General features: G+C 47.4%; 3 protein-coding genes across 3 annotated transcripts in view; 2 read left to right on the forward strand and 1 right to left on the reverse strand.

Annotated features, from left to right (window-relative positions):
• Positions 1 to 4,369, forward strand: part of grhprb (glyoxylate reductase/hydroxypyruvate reductase b) — a gene marked incomplete at its 5' end in the record, with an annotated part of 38,984 nt that extends 34,615 nt beyond the window's left edge. The window contains 2 exon segments of the mRNA XM_031820596.1: positions 1,834 to 1,964; positions 3,700 to 4,369. Of these exon segments, the coding sequence (XP_031676456.1) occupies positions 1,834 to 1,964; positions 3,700 to 3,821 (253 nt within the window).
• Positions 4,370 to 8,944: 4,575 nt separating this feature from the next.
• LOC109886598 (zinc finger and BTB domain-containing protein 5) lies at positions 8,945 to 17,625 on the reverse strand. Its single transcript, XM_031820593.1, has 5 exons — positions 17,079 to 17,625; positions 15,547 to 15,576; positions 14,853 to 15,035; positions 13,349 to 14,209; positions 8,945 to 12,521 (listed from the first exon to the last, which is right to left on the reverse strand). The coding sequence occupies exons 2-5, from the start codon at positions 15,571 to 15,573 to the stop codon at positions 11,397 to 11,399; spliced, it is 2,196 nt and encodes a 731-aa protein (XP_031676453.1). The 5' UTR covers positions 15,574 to 15,576; positions 17,079 to 17,625; the 3' UTR covers positions 8,945 to 11,396.
• A 1-nt stretch (position 17,626) lies between these two features.
• LOC116371697 (DNA-directed RNA polymerase I subunit RPA49-like) overlaps positions 17,627 to 23,081 on the forward strand; it is a 32,295-nt gene continuing 26,840 nt past the window's right edge. The window contains 1 exon segment of the mRNA XM_031820594.1: positions 17,627 to 17,787. Within this exon segment, the coding sequence (XP_031676454.1) occupies positions 17,724 to 17,787 (64 nt within the window). The 5' untranslated portion in view covers positions 17,627 to 17,723.

A 23,081-nucleotide genomic window follows, 5' to 3' on the forward strand; every position in this document is an offset into this window, starting at 1 on the left:
GGTGGTAGACAGTAACATGATGATGGCTGTGTGTGGTAGAGGAGGGGTGGTAGACAGTAACATGGTGATGCTGTGTGTGGTAGAGGGGTGGTAGACAGTAACATGGTGATGGCTGTGTGTGGTAGAGGAGGGGTGGTAGACAGTAACATGGTGATGGCTGTGTGTGGTAGAGGAGGGGTGGTAGACAGTAACATGATGATGGCTGTGTGTGGTAGACAGTAACATGATGATGGCTGTGTGTGGTAGAGGAGGGGTGGTAGACAGTAACATGATGATGGCTGTGTGTGGTAGACAGTAACATGGTGATGGCTGTGTGTGGTAGACAGTAACATGATGATGGCTGTGTGTGGTAGAGGAGGGGTGGTAGACAGTAACATGGTGATGGCTGTGTGTGGTAGAGGAGGGGTGGTAGACAGTAACATGATGATGGCTGTGTGTGGTAGAGGAGGGGTGGTAGACAGTAACATGGTGATGCTGTGTGTGGTAGAGGAGGGGTGGTAGACAGTAACATGGTGATGGCTGTGTGTGGTAGAGGAGGGGTGGTAGACAGTAACATGATGATGGCTGTGTGTGGTAGAGGATGGGTGGTAGACAGTAATATGATGATGGCTGTGTGTGGTAGAGGAGGGGCGGTAGACAGTAACATGATGATGGCTGTGTGTGGTAGACAGTAACATGGTGATGGCTGTGTGTGGTAGACAGTAACATGATGATGGCTGTGTGTGGTAGAGGAGGGGTGGTAGACAGTAACATGATGATGGCTGCGTGTGGTAGAGGAGGGGTGGTAGACAGTAACATGATGATGCTGTGTGTGGTAGAGGAGGGGTGGTAGACAGTAACATGATGATGGCTGTGTGTGGTAGACAGTAACATGGTGATGGCTGTGTGTGTGGTAGACAGTAACATGATGATGGCTGTGTGTGTGGTAGACAGTAACATGGTGATGGCTGTGTGTGTGGTAGACAGTAACATGGTGATGCTGTGTGTGGTAGAGGAGGGGTGGTAGACAGTAACATGATGATGGCTGTGTGTGGTAGAGGGGTGGTAGACAGTAACATGGTGATGGCTGTGTGTGGTAGACAGTAACATGGTGATGCTGTGTGGTGGTAGAGGAGGGGTGGTAGACAGTAACATGATGATGGCTGTGTGTGGTAGAAGCGGGGTGGTAGACAGTAACATGATTATGGCTGTGTGTGGTAGAGGAGGGGTGGTAGACAGTAACATGATGATGGCTGTGGGTGGTAGACAGTAACATGATGATGGCTGTGTGTGGTAGAGGAGGGGTGGTAGACAGTAACATGATGATGGCTGTGTGTGGTAGAGGAAGGGTGGTAGACAGTAACATGATGATGGCTGTGTGTGGTAGACAGTAACATGATGATGGCTGTGTGTGGTAGACAGTAACATGATGATGGCTGTGTGTGGTAGACAGTAACATGATGATGGCTGTGGGTGGTAGACAGTAACATGATGATGCTGTGTGTGGTAGAGGAGGGGTGGTAGACAGTAACATGATGATGGCTGTGTGTGGTAGAGGGGTGGTAGACAGTAACATGATGATGGCTGTGTGTGTGCTAGACAGTAACATGATGATGGCTGTGTGTGGTAGAGGAGGGGTGGTAGACAGTAACATGATGATGGCTGTGTGTGGTAGACAGTAACATGATGATGGCTGTGTGTGGTAGACAGTAACATGATGATGGCTGTGGGTGGTAGACAGTAACATGATGATGCTGTGTGTGGTAGAGGAGGGGTGGTAGACAGTAACATGATGATGGCTGTGTGTGGTAGAGGGGTGGTAGACAGTAACATGATGATGGCTGTGTGTGGTAGAGGAGGGGTGGTAGACCAGGAGGATCTGTATGAAGCCCTGTCCAGCGGTCAGATAGCTGGAGCTGGACTCGACGTCACCGTCCCTGAACCCCTGCCCACCAGCCACCCGCTCTTCACCCTTAACAACTGTGGTGAGTATAAACACGGGGTGTGATTGGTTCAGTCTCCACCAAGTTCACCCTGCTATTTCCTGTTTCATTTATTACTGTTGTCAGTCCTGTACTGCCTGTTTATTACTGTTGTCAGTCCTGTACTGCCTGTTTATTACTGTTGTCAGTCCTGTACTGCCTGTTTCATTTAATACTGTTGTCAGTCCTGTACTGCCTGTTTATTACTGTTGTCAGTCCTGTACTGCCTGTTTACTACTGTTGTCAGTCCTGTACTGCCTGTTTACTACTGTTGTCAGTCCTGTACTGCCTGTTTATTACTGTTGTCAGTCCTGTACTGCCTGTTTCATTTAATACTGTTGTCAGTCCTGTACTGCCTGTTTATTACTGTTGTCAGTCCTGTACTGCCTGTTTCGTGCTCCTCACTCCCTCCCTCTCTCATCTCTCTCTCTCTCCAGTGATCCTCCGTCATCTCTCCCTCTCATCTCTCTCTCTCTCCAGTGATCCTCTCATCTCTCTCTCCAGTGATCCTCTCATCTCTCTCTCCAGTGATCCTCCCTGTCCTCTCTCTCTCTCTCTCCAGTGATCCTCTCACTCTCTCTCTCCAGTGATCCTCTCATCTCTCTCTCTCTCCAGTGATCCTCCGTCATCTCTCCCTCTCATCTCTCTCTCTCTCCAGTGATCCTCTCATCTCTCTCTCCAGTGATCCTCTCATCTCTCTCTCCAGTGATCCTCCCTCTCATCTCTCTCTCCAGTGATCCTCCCTGTCCTCTCTCTCTCTCTCTCCAGTGATCCTCTCATCTCTCTCTCTCCAGTGATCCTCTCATCTCTCTCTCCAGTGATCCTCTCATCTCTCTCTCTCCAGTGATCCTCTCATCTCTCTCTCTCTCCAGTGATCCTCTCAGCTCTCTCTCTCCAGTGATCCTCCCTCTCATCTCTCTCTCCAGTGATCCTCTCATCTCTCTCTCCAGTGATCCTCCCTGTCATCTCTCTCTCTCTCTCTCCAGTGATCCTCTCATCTCTCTCTCTCCAGTGATCCTCTCATCTCTCTCTCTCCAGTGATCCTCTCATCTCTCTCTCTCTCCAGTGATCCTCTCAGCTCTCTCTCTCCAGTGATCCTCCCTCTCATCTCTCTCTCCAGTGATCCTCCCTCTCATCTCTCTCTCTCTCCAGTGATCCTCCCTCTCATCTCTCTCTCTCCAGTGATCCTCCCTCTTATCTCTCTCTCCAGTGATCCTCTCATCTCTCTCTCTCCAGTGATCCTCCCTCATCTCTCTCTCCAGTGATCCTCTCATCTCTCTCTCTCCAGTGATCCTCCCTCTCATCTCTCTCTCCAGTGATCCTCTCATCTCTCTCTCTCTCCAGTGATCCTCTCATCTCTCTCTCTCCAGTGATCCTCCCTCTTATCTCTCTTTCCAGTGATCCTCTCATCTCTCTCTCTCCAGTGATCCTCCCTCTCATCTCTCTCTCCAGTGATCCTCCCTCTCATCTCTCTCTCCAGTGATCCTCCCTCTCATCTCTCTCTCCAGTGATCCTCTCTCTCATCTCTCTCTCCAGTGATCCTCTCATCTCTCTCTCTCTCCAGTGATCCTCCCTCTCATCTCTCTCTCTCCAGTGATCCTCTCATCTCTCTCCAGTGATCCTCTCATCTCTCTCTCCAGTGATCCTCTCATCTCTCTCTCCAGTGATCCTCTCATCTCTCTCTCCAGTGATCCTCTCATCTCTCTCTCCAGTGATCCTCTCATCTCTCTCTCTCCAGTGATCCTCCCCCACATTGCCAGTGCGTCCTACTCCACGCGTAATGCCATGTCTGCTCTGGCAGCCAACAACCTGCTACTGGGCCTGAAGGGACAGCCAATGATCAAAGAGCTCAAGCTGTAGCTGCCAATCACCTGCTTTCAGAAACACCAGAGAAGAACCAATCACCTGCTTTCAGGAAACACCAGAGAAGAACCAATCACCTGCTTTCAGAAACACCAGAGAACCAATCACCTGCTTTCAGAAACACCAGAGAACCAATCACCTGCTTTCAGAAACACCAGAGAACCAATCACCTGCTTTCGGAAACACCAGAGAAGAACCAATCACCTGCTTTCGGGAAACACCAGAGAAGAACCAATCACCTGCTTTCGGGAAACACCAATCACCTGCTTTCAGGAAACACCAGAGAAGAACCAATGATTGAAGAGCTCTTACCAGAACTGTAAATGATATAGTTGACTCTGGTCACGAGATGAGTAGATTATAGAGAATAGTGGTGCTGTTGTCATCCACCATTTTCACTCGACACGGTACATACCGTAGCACTCAGCACTTCCTCGTGGGAGATGATTTTTTTATGATTTTGTTTCATAATGATAATAATGACGAAGGACAACAATAAACATGGAACTTTCCCCATCTTTTAATTCAGTCTGTGATGACTGGAACGACATGTCCCTCCGTGAATTTATGAGTGTCTCCTCAAACAAACAAACACGTTTACATTTCATCTGCTCTCTGGGGGAACGTCTCAAATGGCACCCTATTCCCTATATAGTACACTACTAGTGACCAGAGCCCTATTCCCTATATAGTGCACTACTAGTGACCAGAGCCCTATTCCCTATATAGTGCACTACTAGTGACCAGAGCCCTATTCCCTATATAGTACACTACTAGTGACCAGAGCCCTATTCCCTATATAGTACACTACTATAGACCAGAGCCCTATTCCCTATATAGTGCACTACTAGTGACCAGGGCCCTATTCCCTATATAGTGGTACTACTATAGACCAGAGCCCTATTCCCTATATAGTGCACTACTAGTGACCAGAGCCCTATTCCCTATATAGTGCACTACTAGTGACCAGAGCCCTATTCCCTATATAGTGGTACTACTATAGACCAGAGCCCTATTCCCTATATAGTACACTACTATAGACCAGAGCCCTATTCCCTATATAGTGCACTACTATAGACCAGAGCCCTATTCCCTATATAGTGCACTACTAGTGACCAGAGCCCTATTCCCTATATAGTGGTACTACTATAGACCAGAGCCCTATTCCCTATATAGTGGTACTACTATAGACCAGAGCCCTATTCCCTATATAGTGGTACTACTATAGACCAGAGCCCTATTCCCTATATAGTGAACTACTATAGACCAGAGCCCTATTCCCTATATAGTGAACTACTATAGACCAGAGCCCTATTCCCTATATAGTGTACTACTATAGACCAGAGCCCTATTCCCTATATAGTGAACTACTATAGACCAGAGCCCTATTCCCTATATAGTGGTACTACTATAGACCAGAGCCCTATTCCCTATATAGTGCACTACTTTAGACGAGGACACTATTCCCTATATAGTGCACTACTTTAGACCAGAACCCTATTCCCGATATAGTGCACTACTATAGACCAGGGCCCTATTCCCTATGTAGTGGTACTACTTTAGACCAGAGCCCTATTCTCTATATAGTGCACTACTTTAGACGAGGACACTATTCCCTATATAGTGCACTACTTTAGACCAGAGCCCTATTCCCTATATAGTGGTACTACTATAGACCAGAGCCCTATTCCCTATATAGTGGTACTACTATAGACCAGAGCCCTATTCCCTATATAGTGGTACTACTATAGACCAGAGCCCTATTCCCTATATAGTGGTACTACTATAGACCAGAGCCCTATATAGTGGTACTACTATAGACCAGAGCCCTATTCCCTATATAGTACACTACTATAGACCAGGGCCCTATTCCCTATATAGTGCACTACTTTAGACCAGAGTTTCAATGGCTTTGATCAGAAGTAGTGCACTACTTTAGACCAGAGTGTCAACGGCTTTGATCAGAAGTAGGGCACTACTTTAGACCAGAGTGTCAATAGGAAGTAGTGCACTACACAGGGAACAGGGCACCATTTGAGACGCTAGAACCAAAACATAGTTACACGGTGTTAGAAGTGTAGAATAAACAACACAGAAATCCTTTTGGCATGAGGATAAAAGCCCAGCCCTTTTTAAACCAGAGAGGAGTGTAATTAAGGCAGTAACTGTCCTTCATCAAATTATATTATTACATAAACAACCATTTGTTTATCTATTGAAATCTTTTTGGTTATAGTTTGTTGTTGTTTTTGTTGTATAAATATGACTAGTATGTTGCACTTTCAAACATTCACGTTTATATATATATAAAAAATAAAAAAATAAACAGTTTCACTTAGACAACAGCCACAGAAGACATCACCAGGGAAACTGGGCTACAGTGAGAGATGGCAGCCATTTTGGATCTGTTTAAACAAGGGTCCCTCATGTCCTTCAGGGGGTACCTAAGGTTTATGCCTGATTGAAAAAGAGCTTAAATTATTTTTTTACTTCAGTGATCACTTAAATTAGTTATAAACTCAGTATGAGTTGTAAATTAAATTGGTTAGCGATTAAGGTGCATTTACAATGTGGCTGAAACACTGTTGGTATTCAGCTGTTAGAAACATTAAGACAGACTGGTCAGATAGAGACAGTAGGATAGATAGATACTGGTCAGTTAGAGACAGTAGGATAGATAGATACTGGTCAGTTAGAGACAGGATAGACAGATACTGGTCAGTTAGAGACAGTAGGATAGACAGATACTGGTCAGTTAGAGACAGTAGGATAGATAGTTACTGGTCAGTTAGAGACAGTAGGACAGATAGATACTGGTCAGTTAGAGACAGTAGGATAGACAGATACTGGTCAGTTAGAGACAGTAGGATAGATAGATACTGGTCAGTTAGAGACAGTAGGACAGATAGATACTGGTCAGTTAGAGACAGTAGGATAGATAGATACTGGTCAGTTAGAGACAGTAGGATAGATAGATACTGGTCAGTTAGAGACAGTAGGATAGATACTGGTCAGTTAGAGACAGTAGGACAGATAGATACTGGTCAGTTAGAGACAGTAGGATAGATAGATACTAGTCAGTTAGAGACAGTAGGATAGATAGTTACTGGTCAGTTAGAGACAGTAGGATAGATAGATACTGGTCATAGGATCTTCCTGGGCAAAAACCAAAAACCTTTTAAAGTTTAACACAGACTGAGTAACAGTGTGAAGACCGCACAGCCTGAAGGTGCCTACTAGTTGCCTGGCAACCCATCCACACTAAGCAAGTCTCAAACAGCCAGGTTGTTCTCTGCCCAGTCAGTCAGTCAGTCAACTACAACACAACTCAGTACAGTAACGTTACGGCAACAAGACACTGGGCCAACACGTCGCCATGGAAACACAGAAGCACGGCAGTCCAACCTTCTTATTAGCAGTCAAAGCTCTTTTTTTTTTTACGGCGTTAATCGTCATTTAAAAAAATAAAAATAAACTATTGACTAAAGACTGTTAAGTGTTAGATGTATCGATTTAAAAAATGACATTTAAAGAAGCACAGATACCGTACCAAACTGTTCCACGACATATAGTCACTAACAACACTGTGTTATAGTTAACTGGGGCCCCAGAGTTATCCCCGATCATGTGACCTGACCAGGAGACACGCCAGGCTCTAGTTATATATAAAAAGGCAATGGTTTCATTGGATGTCCCCTTGCAGAGGAAAGTGTTAAAAGCCACATAAAATGTGAAATATGTACATTTCTAATGTATTGTCCTGTGAGGAGACGGGATAAGGGTCCACCCTATAACCTACAGCACCTTCGGAATGTATTCAGACCCCTGGACTTTTTACACATTTTGTTACAGCCTTGTTCTAACATGGATTCAATTGTTTTTTTTTTCTCTCATCAATCTACACACCATACCTCATAATGACATCACAATGCCCCATAATTACATCACAATACCCCATAATGACATCACATTACCCCATAATGACATCACAATGCCCCATAACGACATCACAATGCCCCATAACGACATCACAATGCCCCATAACGACATCACAATAGCCCATAACGACATCACAATTCCCCATAACGACATCACAATTCCCCATAACGACATCACAATAGCCCATAACGACATCCCAATAGCCCATAACGACATCACAATGCCCCATAACGACATCACAATACCCCATAATGACATCATATTACCCCAGAATGACATCACAACACCCCATAATGACATCACATTACCCCATAATGACAAAGCGTGAACAGGTTTAAGACATTTTGGCAATGAAATAAAACTACTGAAATATCACATTTACATAAGACCCTTTACAGCAATTACAGCCGTCTTGGGTATGAGGCTACAAGCTTGGCACACCTGTATTTGGGGAGTTTCTCCCATTCTTCTCTGCAGATCCTCTCAAGCTCTGTCAGGTTGGATGGGGAGCGTCGCTGCACAGCTATTTTCAGGTCTCTCCAGAGATGTTCGATCGGGTTCAAGTCCGGGCTCTGGCTGGGTCACTCAAGGACATTCAGAGACTTGTCTCGAAGCCACTCCTTGGCTCCTTGTCTTGGCTGTGTGCTTAGGGTCGTTGTTCTGTTGGAAGGTGAATCTTCGTCCCAGTCTGAGGTCCTGGGTGCTCTGTAGCAGGTTTTCATCAAGGATCTCTGTACTTTGCTCTGTTCATCTTTCCCTCAATCCTGACTAGTCTCTCAGTTCCTGCCTCTGAAAACCATCCCCACAGCTTGATGCTGCCACCACCATGCTTCACCGTAGGGATGATGCCAGGTTTCCTCCAGATGTGACTCTTAGCATCCAGGCCAAAGAGTTCAATCTTGCTTTCATCAGACCAGAGAATATTGTTTCTCGTGGTCTGAGAGTCCTTTAAGTGCCTTTAATTCCTTTGACCTCGTGGCTTGGTTTTTGCTCTGTCAACTGTGGGACCTTACATAGACAGGTGTGTGCCTTTCCAAATCATGTCCAATCAATCAATTGAATTTACCAAATTAATACATTTGCTAACATTTCTAAAAAACTGTTTTTGCTTCGTCACTGTGGGGTATTGTGATGTCACTATGGGGTATTGTGATGTCACTGTGGGGTATTGTGATGTCACTGTGGGGTATTGTGATGTCACTGTGGGGTATTGTGATGTCACTGTGGGGTATTGTGTGTAGATTGATGAATTTAAAAAAAAAATTAAATCCATTTTCGAATATGGCTGTAATGAAACAAAGTGTGTAAAACGTCAAGGGGTCTGAATACTTTCCAAATGCCCTGTATATAGTGAACTACTACCCTATGGGCCCTGGTCAAGAGTAGTGCACTATATAGGGAATAGGGTGTTTCATTCAAAAAGGTGCACCCTCTTAGCCTGGTCCAAGGTCTGTTTGTAAAGGACCATAACAGGAAGTGGTCCCCCTCTTAGCCTGGTCCCAGATCTGTTTGTAAAGGACCATAACAGGAAGTGGTCCACTCTTAGCCTGGTCCCAGATCTGTTTGTAAAGGACCATAACAGGAAGTGGTCCACTCTTAGCCTGATCCCAGATCTGTTTGTAAAGAACCATAACAGGAAGTGGTCCCCTCTTAGCCTGGTCCCAGACCTGTTTGTAAAGAACCATAACAGGAAGTGGTCCCCCTCTTAGCCTGGTCCCAGATCTGTTTGTAAAGGACCATAACAGGAAGTGGTCCCCCTCTTAGCCTGGTCCCAGATCTGTTTGTAAAGGACCATAACAGGAAGTGGTCCCCCTCTTAGCCTGGTCCCAGATCTGTTTGTAAAGAACCATAACAGGAAGTGGTCCCCCTCTTAGCCTGGTCCCAGATCTATTTGTAAGGCTAAGAGTGGAGGCTAGTCCACCCTCTCTCCTTTACATCCCTGTTCTCCTCTCCAAGCCAATCTCCAGGTTTAGTGTTGCACAATTCCCCTAATTCTGAATCTCCCTATCCAGGCTTCAGATTCAGGACTGTTCTGAATCTCCCTGGTCAGGTTTCACCTTCAGGACTGTTCTGAATCTCCCTGGTCAGGTTTCAGCTTCAGGACTGTTCTGAATCTCCCTGGTCAGGTTTCACCTTCAGGACTGTTCTGAATCTCTCTAGCCAGGTTTCAGCTCCAGGACAGTTCTGAATCTCTCTAGCCAGGCATCAGCTTCAGGACCGTTCTGAATCTCTCTAGCCAGGTTTCAGCTTGAGGTCTGTTCTGAATCTGAAGTCCTGTTTCAGAAACATTCCGAACATGGTTCCAACAGGAACACAACATGGTTCCATGAGGAAATTGGGAGTCCACCCCTCCTAAATTAGACTCAATTTTCTAAAGCGATCACCCCTATCAAATTGTTCTGTTTGGCTCAGTTGGTAGAACATGGCACTTGTAACACCAGGGTTGCGGGTTGGATTCCCGCTGGGATCACCCATAGTTTCTACACGCTACTGTAAGTGTTTGTTTCTAGCTTTGAGGCTATTAACCCTTCGATCTAATTAGCATAATAATAATAATAATAATAAAAAATCCTCATACAAATCTGTCCGTTTATAAGCATGAGATATCTGTTGTTTTGTATCAATCCATCGCATCCTCTGATGTCACACTTCTGCATCTGCAGTGAAAGAGATTGAGCGTTTGTTTGTTTCCCCGAACGGTTTGGGACCAACAAGCGTCTTGGGCCCAACAAGCGTCTTGGGTCCAACAAGCGTCTTGGGCCCAACAAGCGTCTTGGGCCCAACAAGCGTCCTGGGCCCAACAAGCGTCTTGGGCCCAACAAGCGTCCTGGGCCCAACAAGCGTCCCCCCCCCGTCCCCCCCCGTCTGAAGTCGGGCAAAAGTAGATCTGCCAACTTCTGTCTGTAGTGTCCCAACAGTTTGGCTTAGAGACTAATTTGTGGAGAGGTGAGAGACTTTCACCAACATGTCGGTTTTGTTCTAGGCCTCCCACTGGTCTCAAAAAATTAAATTTTCCCAGGAATTTCCCAATCCAGCTCAACCCTACCTACCAGGCCAGCCTACAGACAGTAAGGCATGTTGCCGTTCTGCCAGCGTAGGCAGGTGGGAGTGTTTGTACAGGCTGAAACGCTTGACTCGTTAGCATTTAGCTAGCATCCACTATGGGAATCCCCATAGTGTTAGCATACCGCTAATTTGGCTATTTATTTTTTTTCTTCCATTAATTCGCAGTAATACCGTATAGCTCCGGTATGGCACAACGATGATATAAAGGTATTAAAATCTGGATACCGTTCACCCCCCCTCCGACAGTGATCACATCTATCCCCTACCGAAGCATCTACATCAGTGCGTCGGCCATGTTGCTGTTCTGCCCTCCCCCCTCCCCTCCGAAGCATCTACATCAGTGCGTCGGCCATGTTGCTGTTCTGCCCTCCCCCCTCCCCTCCGAAGCATCTACATCAGTGCGTCGGCCATGTTGCTGTTCTGCCCTCCCCCCTCCCCTACCGAAGCATCTACATCAGTGGGTCGGCCATGTTGCTGTTCTCCCCTCCCCCCTCCCCTACCGAAGCATCTACATCAGTGCGTCGGCCATGTTGCTGTTCTGCCCTCCCCCCTCCCCTATCGAAGCATCTACATCAGTGCGTCGGCCATGTTGCTGTTCTGCCAACGTAAACACGTGGTCTTGGAGTGTTTGTACAGGTGAGACGACTGGCTGAAACGTTTGCCGCACTTGAGGCAGGCGTACGGTTTCTCCCCAGTGTGGACTCTGATGTGTTTCTTACAGTCGGTCAGAGTGAGGAAAGTCTTACAGCAGATTCGGCAGGCGTACTTCCTGGCTCCTTCCACCACCAGGACGTTGTGTTCGGACAGGGCCTTCTTACACTTGGAGAGGACGTCGGCAGAGGCACGGGTCAGCTGGGGGCGAGGGTGTGGGGCGGACGAGGACGAGGTGGGTGGGCCTGACTCGTAACCTCCCGAACCGTTCAGAAGCAGGGGTCCCCCTTCCCCAAGACTGGAGGAAGACAGGGCGTCTTGGAGATGAACGACCCCTGTTTCTCCTCCTCCTCCTCCTCCGCCCACGTTGTCGTTTTTAGGTGCGATGCGGCGGTATCCAGGGAAGCCCAGGGAGCTCCCCCGAGAGGCGCGGGCCAGGGAGTGCAGACCCAGGCTGGAGCGCTGGAAGTCCAGAGAAAATGGATCTGGGAACCCTCTGGAGTTTCCCAGTCCGTCATGCAGGGGACGCAGGAAGAGCGAATCGGCGTCTGTAGAGAATCCCCCGAGACCGTCGCCACCCAGCAGGTGCAGGTGGTTGGCCGACCCGGGACGGAGCATCGAGGCGGAGTTATTGGTTCCAGAGTGTTCCGGGCTCAGCAGGAAGCCATGTGTCGCTGCCATCGCCTCGCCGGTCGTCGTGTTGAGGAGGTCGTCGTCCCCGGCATCGACCCCCGACCCCCCGCTTCCGAAGACCTTGGCGCCGAGGAAGCTAGAAATTCTAAAACCAGACTTCCCATCAAGATGGTTACCAAAACCACCGCCAATCCCACTACCGAGACCGCCTTTGAGCAGGAGCTGGGAACTGGGTTGAAGAAGCTGTTGGTCAGAGGAGGAGAGACTACGGTCGCTGCTCTGTGGGCTCAGTTCTACCTTCTCCTCCTCCCCTCCTCCTCCTCTTCCAGGTCCCAGCTGGTCGCTACCCCGGATGGTGATGTCATCAGCTGGCTCTGGGGAGCTCAGAGGCTCACACTTGACCACCACCTGGAGAGAGAGGAGGAGGGGAGGAGAGGAGGGGAGGAGGAGAGGAGGAGAGAGAAGAGGAGAGAAGAAGATACAGGAGGAGATGAGGAGAGGAGAGGAGAGAAGAGGGTAGGAGAGAGAAGATAGGAGAGGAGGAGAGAGAAGAGGAGAGGAGGAGAGAGAAGAGGAGAGGAGGGTAGAGGAGGAGAGGAGAGAGGAAGATTGAGGAGGGGAGAGGAGAGAGAGGAGGAGAAGAGGAGGACAGGACAGGAGGAGTGATGAAAGGAGAGAGGAGAGGAAAGAAGAACAGGAGGAGATGAAGAGAGAAGAGAGGAAAGGAGGAGAAGATAGGGGAGGAGAGAGGAGGAGAGAGACAGACATGAAGGAGGACAACAGGATATGATCCATTACTTTATCCAAGGTTGGGTTTAAACCCTTTATTTAACCAAAGGTAAAAGATTAATTAATACTAGACAGTTGTTTCATAGATTGCTCTTTAAATGGGGAAGTATTCGTCCCGAATGGCACCCTATAACCTGAGCAATGAGCCCATGTCTAAAGTAGTGCATTATGGGTCCTGGTCAACAGTAGAGCACTATGGGTCCTGGTCAACAGTAGTCCACTATTGGGCCTGGTCAACAGTAGAGCACTATGGGTCCTGGTCAACAGTAGAGCACTATGGGTCCTGGTCTAAAGTAGTGCATTATGGGTCCTGGTCAACAGTAGTCCACTATGGGTCCTGGTCAACAGTAGTGCACTATGGGTCCTGGTCAACAGTAGTCCACTATAGAGGGAATAAGGGGATATTTGGGATGCAAATGAAGTATTTCCTGTTGAAATGTCATTACCTGTCCCTGTTGCTCCCGTACTTCCTCCTCCTCCTCCTCTTCCTCCGTTATCTTCACCTCCACCCCATCACCATGGTGACTCCCTCCATCCAGGGACTCCTTCCCCACACCCCCCTCCTCCACCATCCCTTGCTCCTCCCCTTCGCAGCGTCCGCCGTCCGATTGGCTGGGCATCTGGGAGTCATCCTGGGACACGCCCCCTACTAGGCCGGTGATCGCCGCGTCCAGTCTGGCCTCCTCCCCCGTCTTGTGGGAGTCGGGGGAGAGTAGTCCCACTTCCTCATCCCCGTGGGTTCCGGAGGGGCGTGGCCTCTGCCTGGGCCTGTCCTCAGATAGGCTAAAGCTCAGGGAGGGCTTTCTCTTGTGGAAGCGTCGAATGGGGAAGGAAGCTTTGTGCTCCACTACACCACTAATGCTAACACCATCGCTACCACCCCTTAGCCCATCCTCCTCCACCCCGCCCAGGGCAGAGCTCACCAGGCTTAGACCCAGCTGCTGCAGCAGGAACGACCGCTGGAGCCTGGACGTAGCAGCGTTAGCCGCTAGGTTAGCGTTAGCCTCTTGGTTAGCGTTAGCGGCTAGGTTAGCGTTAGCGGCTAACTCGGCGGCTGCCTGCTGCTGCTGCCTGAGTCTCTGCTGTTCTGCGTGGGTGTGTTGGCGGTGTTGTGTGGCCCGGTGGTCTGCCGGCGGGGACATGGGCATGGTGCGGGTGGTCAGGTAGTGCTTACAGGCCTTGACTACGGCGTTCAGGTGGAGGTGAGAGGCAGCTAGCAGCACGTCCATCACGTTGCTCTCTCCTAGCATCAGGGTGGAGGTGTACATCATGTCCACCAGGGCAGCAAACGCCTCCGCTGTCACCACCTGCAGTAACACATCACCATCATCATCATCACCACCACCACCACCACCTGTTGTAGAATCATCATCATCACCGCCTGCAGTAACACACATCATCATCACCATCATCATCACCACCTGTTGTAGAATCATCATCATCACCGCCTGCAGTAACACATCATCATCACCATCATCATCATCACCACCTGTTGTAGACTCATCATCATCACCACCTGTTGTAGACTCATCATCATCACCTGTTATAAACTCATCATCCTCATCACCCCTGTTGTAGACTCATCATCCTCATCACCCCTGTTATAAACTCATCATCCTTACCACCCCTGTTATAAACTCATCATCCGCATCACCCCTGTTGTAGACTCATCATCCTTACCACCCCTGTTGTAGACTCATCATCCTCATCACACCTGTTATAAACTCATCATCTTCATCACCTGTAATAGACTCATCGTCTTCATCAACCATTACTCATCATCCTCATTACCCCTGTTATAAACTCATCCTCATCACCCCTGTAATAAACTCATCATCCTCATCACCCATTAGATGCATCATCCTCATCACCCCTGTTATAGACTCATCATCTTTATCAACCGTTACTCATCATCCTCATCACCCGTCATCACATCGTAATCATCCTCACCTCGCTGTCCAGTTGTATCATGTTCATGCTGGCGTCTCCCTGGGCGACGGTGAACAGGGCTCTGAAGTGAGTGCTGCAAGCCGCCAGCACTGAGCGGTGGGCCTTAAAATGGCGGCTGCCCACCACAATGACACAGTCACACAGCTGGCTGTGGACGCGCTGGTAGTTCAGCTGCTGGAAGACCTATAATAACAATATGAATCACGTGTGGCTCAGTCGCTAGCTAGAGCACGGCTTGTGGGTTCGATTCCCGCTGAGGCCACGTGTACATGTGAAAATGTAGGAACGCGCTACTTTAAGTCGCTTCAGATAAAGGTGTGTGTGTGTGTCTCTGTGTGTGTTTGTGTGTGTGTGTGTGTGTCTCTGTGTGTGTGTGTGTGTGTGTCTCTGTGTGTGTGTGTGTGTGTGTGTGTGTGTTTGTGTGTGTCTCTCTGTGTGTGTGTGTGTGTGTGTGTGTCTCTCTGTGTGTGTGTGTGTGTGTGTGTGTGTGTGTGTGTGTGTGTGTGTGTGTGTGTGTGTGTGTGTGTGTGTGTGTGTGTGTGTGTGTGTGTGTGTGTGTGTGTGCGTGCGTGCGTGCGTGCGTGTGTCTGCCAAATGGTCTTATATTATGTTATTATGAAAACAATACACTTTATTGTTAGAGCGTTTTCTTTTTCATTTACTGACAGAAATCATAAAGTTGATTGCATTTTACCTGGTTGAAGTGGCCCGGGAAGTCCATGACCTGCAGGGAAGGAGGGGGAGAAGGGGAGAGGAGAGAGGGGGGAGAGAAGGGGAAGGAGGGGGAGAGAATGGGAAGGAGGGGGAGAAGGGGAGAGGAAGGGATGGGGAGAGGAAGGGAGGGGGAGAAGGGAAGGGGGAGGGTAGGAGGGAGAAGGGGGAGAGAAGAGAGGGGGGGAGAGAAGGGGAAGGAGGGAGAAGGGAGGAAGGAAAGGGGAGGACGGGGGGAGGGAGGTGAGGACGGGGGGAGGGAGGGGAGGACGGGGGGAGGGAGGAAAGGGGGGGAGGGAGGAAAGGGGGGGAGGGAGGAAAGGGGGGAGGGAAAAACAGGGTTGTAAAAAAAAATCTGTTAAATATGAGGAAAATTAAGTCCTCTTGAGGTAATCTTCCTGACAAAAATCTTTGATTGATTAATAATAAATTATCTTTAAATTGACTGTCAGTGGAGGGGACATTACAGTAGACTACGGTCAATGCTTTGAATATTACATGCTGTAGAAGGGCAGTAGCTACACTAGTTATCACAATTAATTCGTTGAATATATTAAGAAATAGATAATAGATGCCTTGTTGAAGTTATTGCATAGGCTATTTCACGGTTAAGTGAAAGTGGGGAACTAGTAACGATATTGATGAGAATATGTTAAACATGTGTGAAATGAAAGCCAGTATGTCTATGCGAAGACATTAGTCAAAGTACATGCAAGGAAACTGTACAGTTTGACGTCTAGACAGCTATCGAACTAAATAACTTGTGATATCTGTTAGCCAAGCCGATCAGAGAGACTCTCCCCCTCCCCAGTCTGGTGAATACTATCATTGCTAAGCCAAGCTAAACTAAGCCAAGCTAAACTAAGCCAGGCTAAACTAAGCCAAGCTAAACTAAGCTAAGCCAAACTAAGCTAAGCCAAACTAAGCTAAGCCAAACTAAGCCAAGCTAAGCCAAGCTAAACTAATCAAAGCCAAGCTAACTAGCAAGTCAGCAACTGAATATCCAGTTATCTAGCTAGTTAGCTACTTGCTAACTTTTGAGAAAGGCTCTGTTATAAGAAATAACAGTGTAACACACAGCGATTTGCGGTGAAGTAGCTTAGCTAGCACGACCGACATTTTTTGTTTTGTTTATAATAACAACCAAGGAGAACAACATCAGCTCATCGAAGTATAATTAATATGTTTGCTCGCTTAGGTGTACGGCTACAATGGCTAATGGCTAATGCTAACTACCTATTATTATTAGCTAATGCTAACTACCTATTATTATTAGCTAATGCTAACTACCTAGTATTATTAGCTAATGCTAACTACCTATTATTATTAGCTAATGCTAACTACCTAGATAGATTTGCTTAACGTTATTATTATTAACAGCTGTCAAGTTTCATCCCCTAGAAAGCAGCAAAGCAAAAAATGCAACATTGATATAACATAAATAAAACAATAAACATGATGATATAATACAAATAAACAGTCTAAGCTAGCATGCTAATGTTAGCCGTCGGTTACCTTGTTTGTGTTGTCGGTGCTACTCCACGGGTCAGGGTGGACGGACGGAGTTCATCAAGTCCACTAGACCGGACAGAAGGAGGACTACCGACGGCTAGACGGCTCTTCATGGACCGCTATAACGCTTCTCCGGGTGCTCATAGTCAATATGTGGACACCCGTTGTCCGACTAGGTTAAAACCCCGTCCAAAAAAGGACACAGACAACACAGCTAAATAGCTATGACTCCATGTTGTTATCTAAACGAATCTAAATTTAGTTTTTAACCCAAAGAGGGTCTTCTCAGGGAGGGGGTGCGGTGGCTGGAGATAGATGGTTGATGTCCCCCCCCCCTCCAAAAAGGACACAGACAACAACACAGCTAAATAGCTACGACTCCATTTAGTTACTTTGAAATAATCTAAATGTAGGTTTTGTTTTACCCCCCAAAAACAGGGTCTTCTCAGGGAGGGGGTGCGGTGGCTGGAGGTTTCCTCTACTCCCAGACTCTGTAGGTGGCGCTACACTCCTATCAGCGCACCGTGTTAATGAGTTGCAGTACCACTCCTCGCCATCGGGTGTCGCTGTTGGTTTTTGTGTGTGTGTGTGTAGAGGGTGAATATATTTCCGTTTTGTTTTTTTAAGGTCCGCTGACTGACAACAAACATGGATGCCAACTGCACATTGGTTTGCTGTGAAGAGGAGAGAGAAGACGATAAAGCTGTTATTGGTAAATATGACTATTTATGTTACAGACGAATTATTCATTTTAAATACAAGATTGCAATTTTACGCGTCTCCAAGAATTGACAACACGTAAATCCACTCTGTTCCGTAGTACACGTGGGTGCGCTCATGTTAACGCAGTGACGTTAATTTTATTTATTTATTTATTTATTTTACCTTTATTTAACCAGGTAGGCAAGTTGAGAACAAGTTCTCATTTACAATTGCGACCTGGCCAAGATAAAGCAAAGCAGTTCGACAGATAAAACGACACAGAGTTACACATGGAGTAAAAACAAACATACAGTCAATAATGCAGTATAAACAAGTCTATATACAATGTGAGCAAATGAGGTGAGAAGGGAGGTAAAGGCAAAAAAGGCCATGATGGCAAAGTAAATACAATATAGCAAGTAAAATACTGGAATGGTAGTTTTGCAATGGAAGAATGTGCAAAGTAGAAATAAAAAATTATGGGGTGCAAAGGAGCAAAATAAATAAATCAATTAAAATTAAATACAGTTGGGAAAGAGGTAGTTGTTTGGGCTAAATTATAGGTGGGCTATGTACAGGTGCAGTAATCTGTGAGCTGCTCTGACAGTTGGTGCTTAAAGCTAGTGAGGGAGATAAGTGTTTCCAGTTTCAGAGATTTTTGTAGTTCGTTCCAGTCATTGGCAGCAGAGAACTGGAAGGAGAGGCGGCCAAAGAAAGAATTGGTTTTGGGGGTGACTAGAGAGATATACCTGCTGGAGCGTGTGCTACAGGTGGGAGATGCTATGGTGACCAGCGAGCTGAGATAAGGGGGGACTTTACCTAGCAGGGTCTTGTAGATGACATGGAGCCAGTGGGTTTGGCGACGAGTATGAAGCGAGGGCCAGCCAACGAGAGCGTACAGGTCGCAATGGTGGGTAGTATATGGGGCTTTGGTGATAAAACGGATTGCACTGTGATAGACTGCATCCAATTTGTTGAGTAAGGTATTGGAGGCTATTTTGTAAATGACATCGCCAAAGTCGAGGATTGGTAGGATGGTCAGTTTTACAAGGGTATGTTTGGCAGCATGAGTGAAGGATGCTTTGTTGCGAAATAGGAAGCCAATTCTAGATTTAACTTTGGATTGGAGATGTTTGATATGGGTCTGGAAGGAGAGTTTACAGTCTAACCAGACACCTAAGTATTTGTAGTTGTCCACGTATTCTAAGTCAGAGCCGTCCAGAGTAGTGATGTTGGACAGGCGGGTAGGTGCAGGTAGCGATCGGTTGAAGAGCATGCATTTAGTTTTACTTGTATTTAAGAGCAATTGGAGGCCACGGAAGGAGAGTTGTATGGCATTGAAGCTTGCCTGGAGGGTTGTTAACACAGTGTCCAAAGAAGGGCCGGAAGTATACAGAATGGTGTCGTCTGCGTAGAGGTGGATCAGGGACTCACCAGCAGCAAGAGCGACCTCATTGATGTATACAGAGAAGAGAGTCGGTCCAAGAATTGAACCCTGTGGCACCCCCATAGAGACTGCCAGAGGTCCGGACAGCAGACCCTCCGATTTGACACACTGAACTCTATCAGAGAAGTAGTTGGTGAACCAGGCGAGGCAATCATTTGAGAAACCAAGGCTGTCGAGTCTGCCGATGAGGATATGGTGATTGACAGAGTCGAAAGCCTTGGCCAGATCAATGAATACGGCTGCACAGTAATGTTTCTTATCGATGGCGGTTAAGATATCGTTTAGGACCTTGAGCGTGGCTGAGGTGCACCCATGACCAGCTCTGAAACCGGATTGCATAGCAGAGAAGGTATGGTGAGATTCGAAATGGTCGGTAATCTGTTTGTTGACTTGGCTTTCGAAGACCTTAGAAAGGCACGGTAGGATAGATATAGGTCTGTAGCAGTTTGGGTCAAGAGTGTCCCCCCCTTTGAAGAGGGGGATGACCGCAGCTGCTTTCCAATCTTTGGGAATCTCAGACGACACGAAAGAGAGGTTGAACAGGCTAGTAATAGGGGTGGCAACAATTTCGGCAGATAATTTTAGAAAGAAAGGGTCCAGATTGTCTAGCCCGGCTGATTTGTAGGGGTCCAGATTTTGCAGCTCTTTCAGAACATCAGCTGAATGGATTTGGGAGAAGGAGAAATGGGGAAGGCTTGGGCGAGTTGCTGTTGGGGGTGCAGTGCTGTTGTCCGGGGTAGGAGTAGCCAGGTGGAAAGCATGGCCAGCCGTAGAAAAATGCTTATTGAAATTCTCAATTATGGTGGATTTATCAGTGGTGACAGTGTTTCCTATCTTCAGTGCAGTGGGCAGCTGGGAGGAGGTGTTCTTATTCTCCATGGACTTTACAGTGTCCCAGAACTTTTTTGAGTTAGTGTTGCAGGAAGCTAGCCTTGGCTTTTCTAACTGCCTGTGTATAATGATTTCTAGCTTCCCTGAACAGCTGCATATCACGGGGGCTGTTCGATGCTAATGCAGAACGCCATAGGATGTTTTTGTGTTGGTTAAGGGCAGTCAGGTCTGGGGAGAACCAAGGGCTATATCTGTTCCTGGTTCTAAATTTCTTAAATGGGGCATGTTTATTTAAGATGGTTAGGAAGGCATTTAAAAAAATATCCAGGCATCCTCTACTGACGGGATGAGATCAATATCCTTCCAGGATACCCCGGCCAGGTCGATTAGAAAGGCCTGCTCGCAGAAGTGTTTCAGGGAGCGTTTTACAGTGATGAGTGGAGGTCGTTTGACCGCTGACCCATTACGGATGCAGGCAATGAGGCAGTGATCGCTGAGATCTTGGTTGAAGACAGCAGAGGTGTATTTAGAGGGGAAGTTGGTTAGGATGATATCTATGAGGGTGCCCGTGTTTAAGGTTTTGGGGAGGTACCTGGTAGGTTCATTGATTATTTGTGTGAGATTGAGGGCATCAAGTTTAGATTGTAGGATGGCTGGGGTGTTAAGCATGTTCCAGTTTAGGTCGCATAATAACATCGGGATTTTGTCATTGAAGTCCTTTGTCTACTTCCCAAGAGTCAAATTAACTAATGCATACAATTTGTTTATGTAGTTAAGAGGTAGTTTTGCTAGCCAATGCTAACTAGCTTAATAATGACTGGAAGTCTGTGGAATCTATTAGCGTGCTAGCAGTTACCATAGACTACCAGTCATTGCGCTAAAGCTATCGAATTGCACGCAGAGACATTGGCTAAAATTCAATAAACGTTAGACGGGTGATATTATTTAATTTTGAGTTAACTTTTAGTCCCTGAAAAAGAAAGTTAAAGAAACAATTGATTTATCTTGCACGTTCAACCATAGTTAGCCAGCAGAGCCGATCCATTTGCTGACTGCTACTCTAGGGTAAGACAGCATTCCTATATAGATTAAGACACAGCAGAGCCTGTGTGAGATGTGGCTCGGTAAACATAACTCAATCCAGGGATGAGAAAAATGAGTTGTACTCCAAATTGGCTTATAGAGCCCCACAGTGGTGTCATTAATACCCATAAAACCTAGCGGTTAAACAGGGACATGATTCCAATTCTTTAATAAAAAATAAATGAGAAATGAATGGTGGAAAAACGATTGGAACCATTTCCCTGTTCTGACCATTCGGTTTTATGGCTATTATGACTCATACTATTATGACTCATACTATTATGACTCATCTTCTCATACTACAGTTGAGAAGATTGAACAACTGCCGCTTCGTCCCCATGCTGGGTAGCAGAAGCCACGGCAGCCATTTTGGAATGGCAGTGTTAGCCAATCAGCTAATTTGTTGTGCAGCTGTAAGCAGGCGGGTCAGATCTGCTGGCTACCATACAGTATATTCCATATATAGCTGTAAGCAGGCGGGTCAGATCTGCTGGCTACCATACAGTATATTCCATATATAGCTGTAAGCAGGCGGGTCAGATCTGCTGGCTACCATACAGTATATTCCATATATAGCTGTAAGCAGGCGGGTCAGATCTGCTGGCTACCATACAGTGTATTCCATATATAGCTGTAAGCAGGCGGGTCAGATCTGCTGGCTACCATACAGTGTATTCCATATATAGCTGTAAGCAGGCGGGTCAGATCTGCTGGCTACCATACAGTATATTCCATATATAGCTGTAAGCAGGCGGGTCAGATCTGCTGCTCTAAGCAGGCGGGTCAGATCTGCTGGCTACCATACAGTGTATTCCATATATAGCTGTAAGCAGGCGGGTCAGATCTCCTGGCTACCATACAGTATATTCCATATATAGCTGTAAGCAGGCGGGTCAGATCTGCTGGCTACCATACAGTATATTCCATATGCAGGCGGGTCAGATCTCCTGGCTACCATCAAATCAAATACCATGCAGTGTATTCACGAATACCGTCGTGTCGTCAGCGAACTTGATGATGGAGTTGGAACTGTTTGAGGCCAGTCAGTCGTGGGTATACAAGGACTTCAGGAGGGGCCTGAGGACGCACCCTTGTGGGGCCCCAGTGTTGAGGAGGTAATGTTTCCTACCTTCACCACCTGGGGTTGGCCAGTCAGTCGTGGGTATACAGGGACTTCAGGAGGGGCCTGAGGACGCACCCTTGTGGGGCCCCGCTGTTGAGGAGGTAATGTTTCCTACCTTCACCACCTGGGGTTGGCCAGTCAGTCGTGGGTATACAGGGACTTCAGGAGGGGCCTGAGGACGCACCCTTGTGGGGCCCCAGTGTTGAGGAGGTAATGTTTCCTACCTTCACCACCTGGGGTTGGCCAGTCAGTCGTGGGTATACAGGGACTTCAGGAGGGGCCTGAGGACGCACCCTTGTGGGGCCCCGGTGTTGAGGTAATGTTTCCTACCTTCACCACCTGGGGTTGGCCAGTCAGTCGTGGGTATACAGGGACTTCAGGAGGGGCCTGAGGACGCATCCTTGTGGGGCCCCGGTGTTGAGGAGGTAATGTTTCCTACCTTCACCACCTGGGGTTGGCCAGTCAGTCGTGGGTATACAGGGACTTCAGGAGGGGCCTGAGGACGCATCCTTGTGGGGCCCCGGTGTTGAGAATCAGTGTTGAGGAGGTAATGTTTCCTACCTTCACCACCTGGGGTTGGCCAGTCAGTCGTGGGTATACAGGGACTTCAGGAGGGGCCTGAGGACGCATCCTTGTGGGGCCCCGGTGTTGAGAATCAGTGTTGAGGAGGTAATATTGCCTACCTTCACCGCCTGGGGGGTGGCCCGTCAGGAAGTTCAGGACCCAGTTGCATAGGGAGGAGTTCAGTTACAGGGCCCTGAGCTTTGTGGTGAGCATAGAGGGCACTATGGTATTGAAGGCAGAGCTGTGGTCGATGAAA

The sequence above is a fragment of the Oncorhynchus kisutch genome, unplaced genomic scaffold (assembly GCF_002021735.2).
Source record: "Oncorhynchus kisutch isolate 150728-3 unplaced genomic scaffold, Okis_V2 scaffold3549, whole genome shotgun sequence".
NCBI classification, from domain to species: Eukaryota; Metazoa; Chordata; class Actinopteri; order Salmoniformes; family Salmonidae; genus Oncorhynchus; species Oncorhynchus kisutch.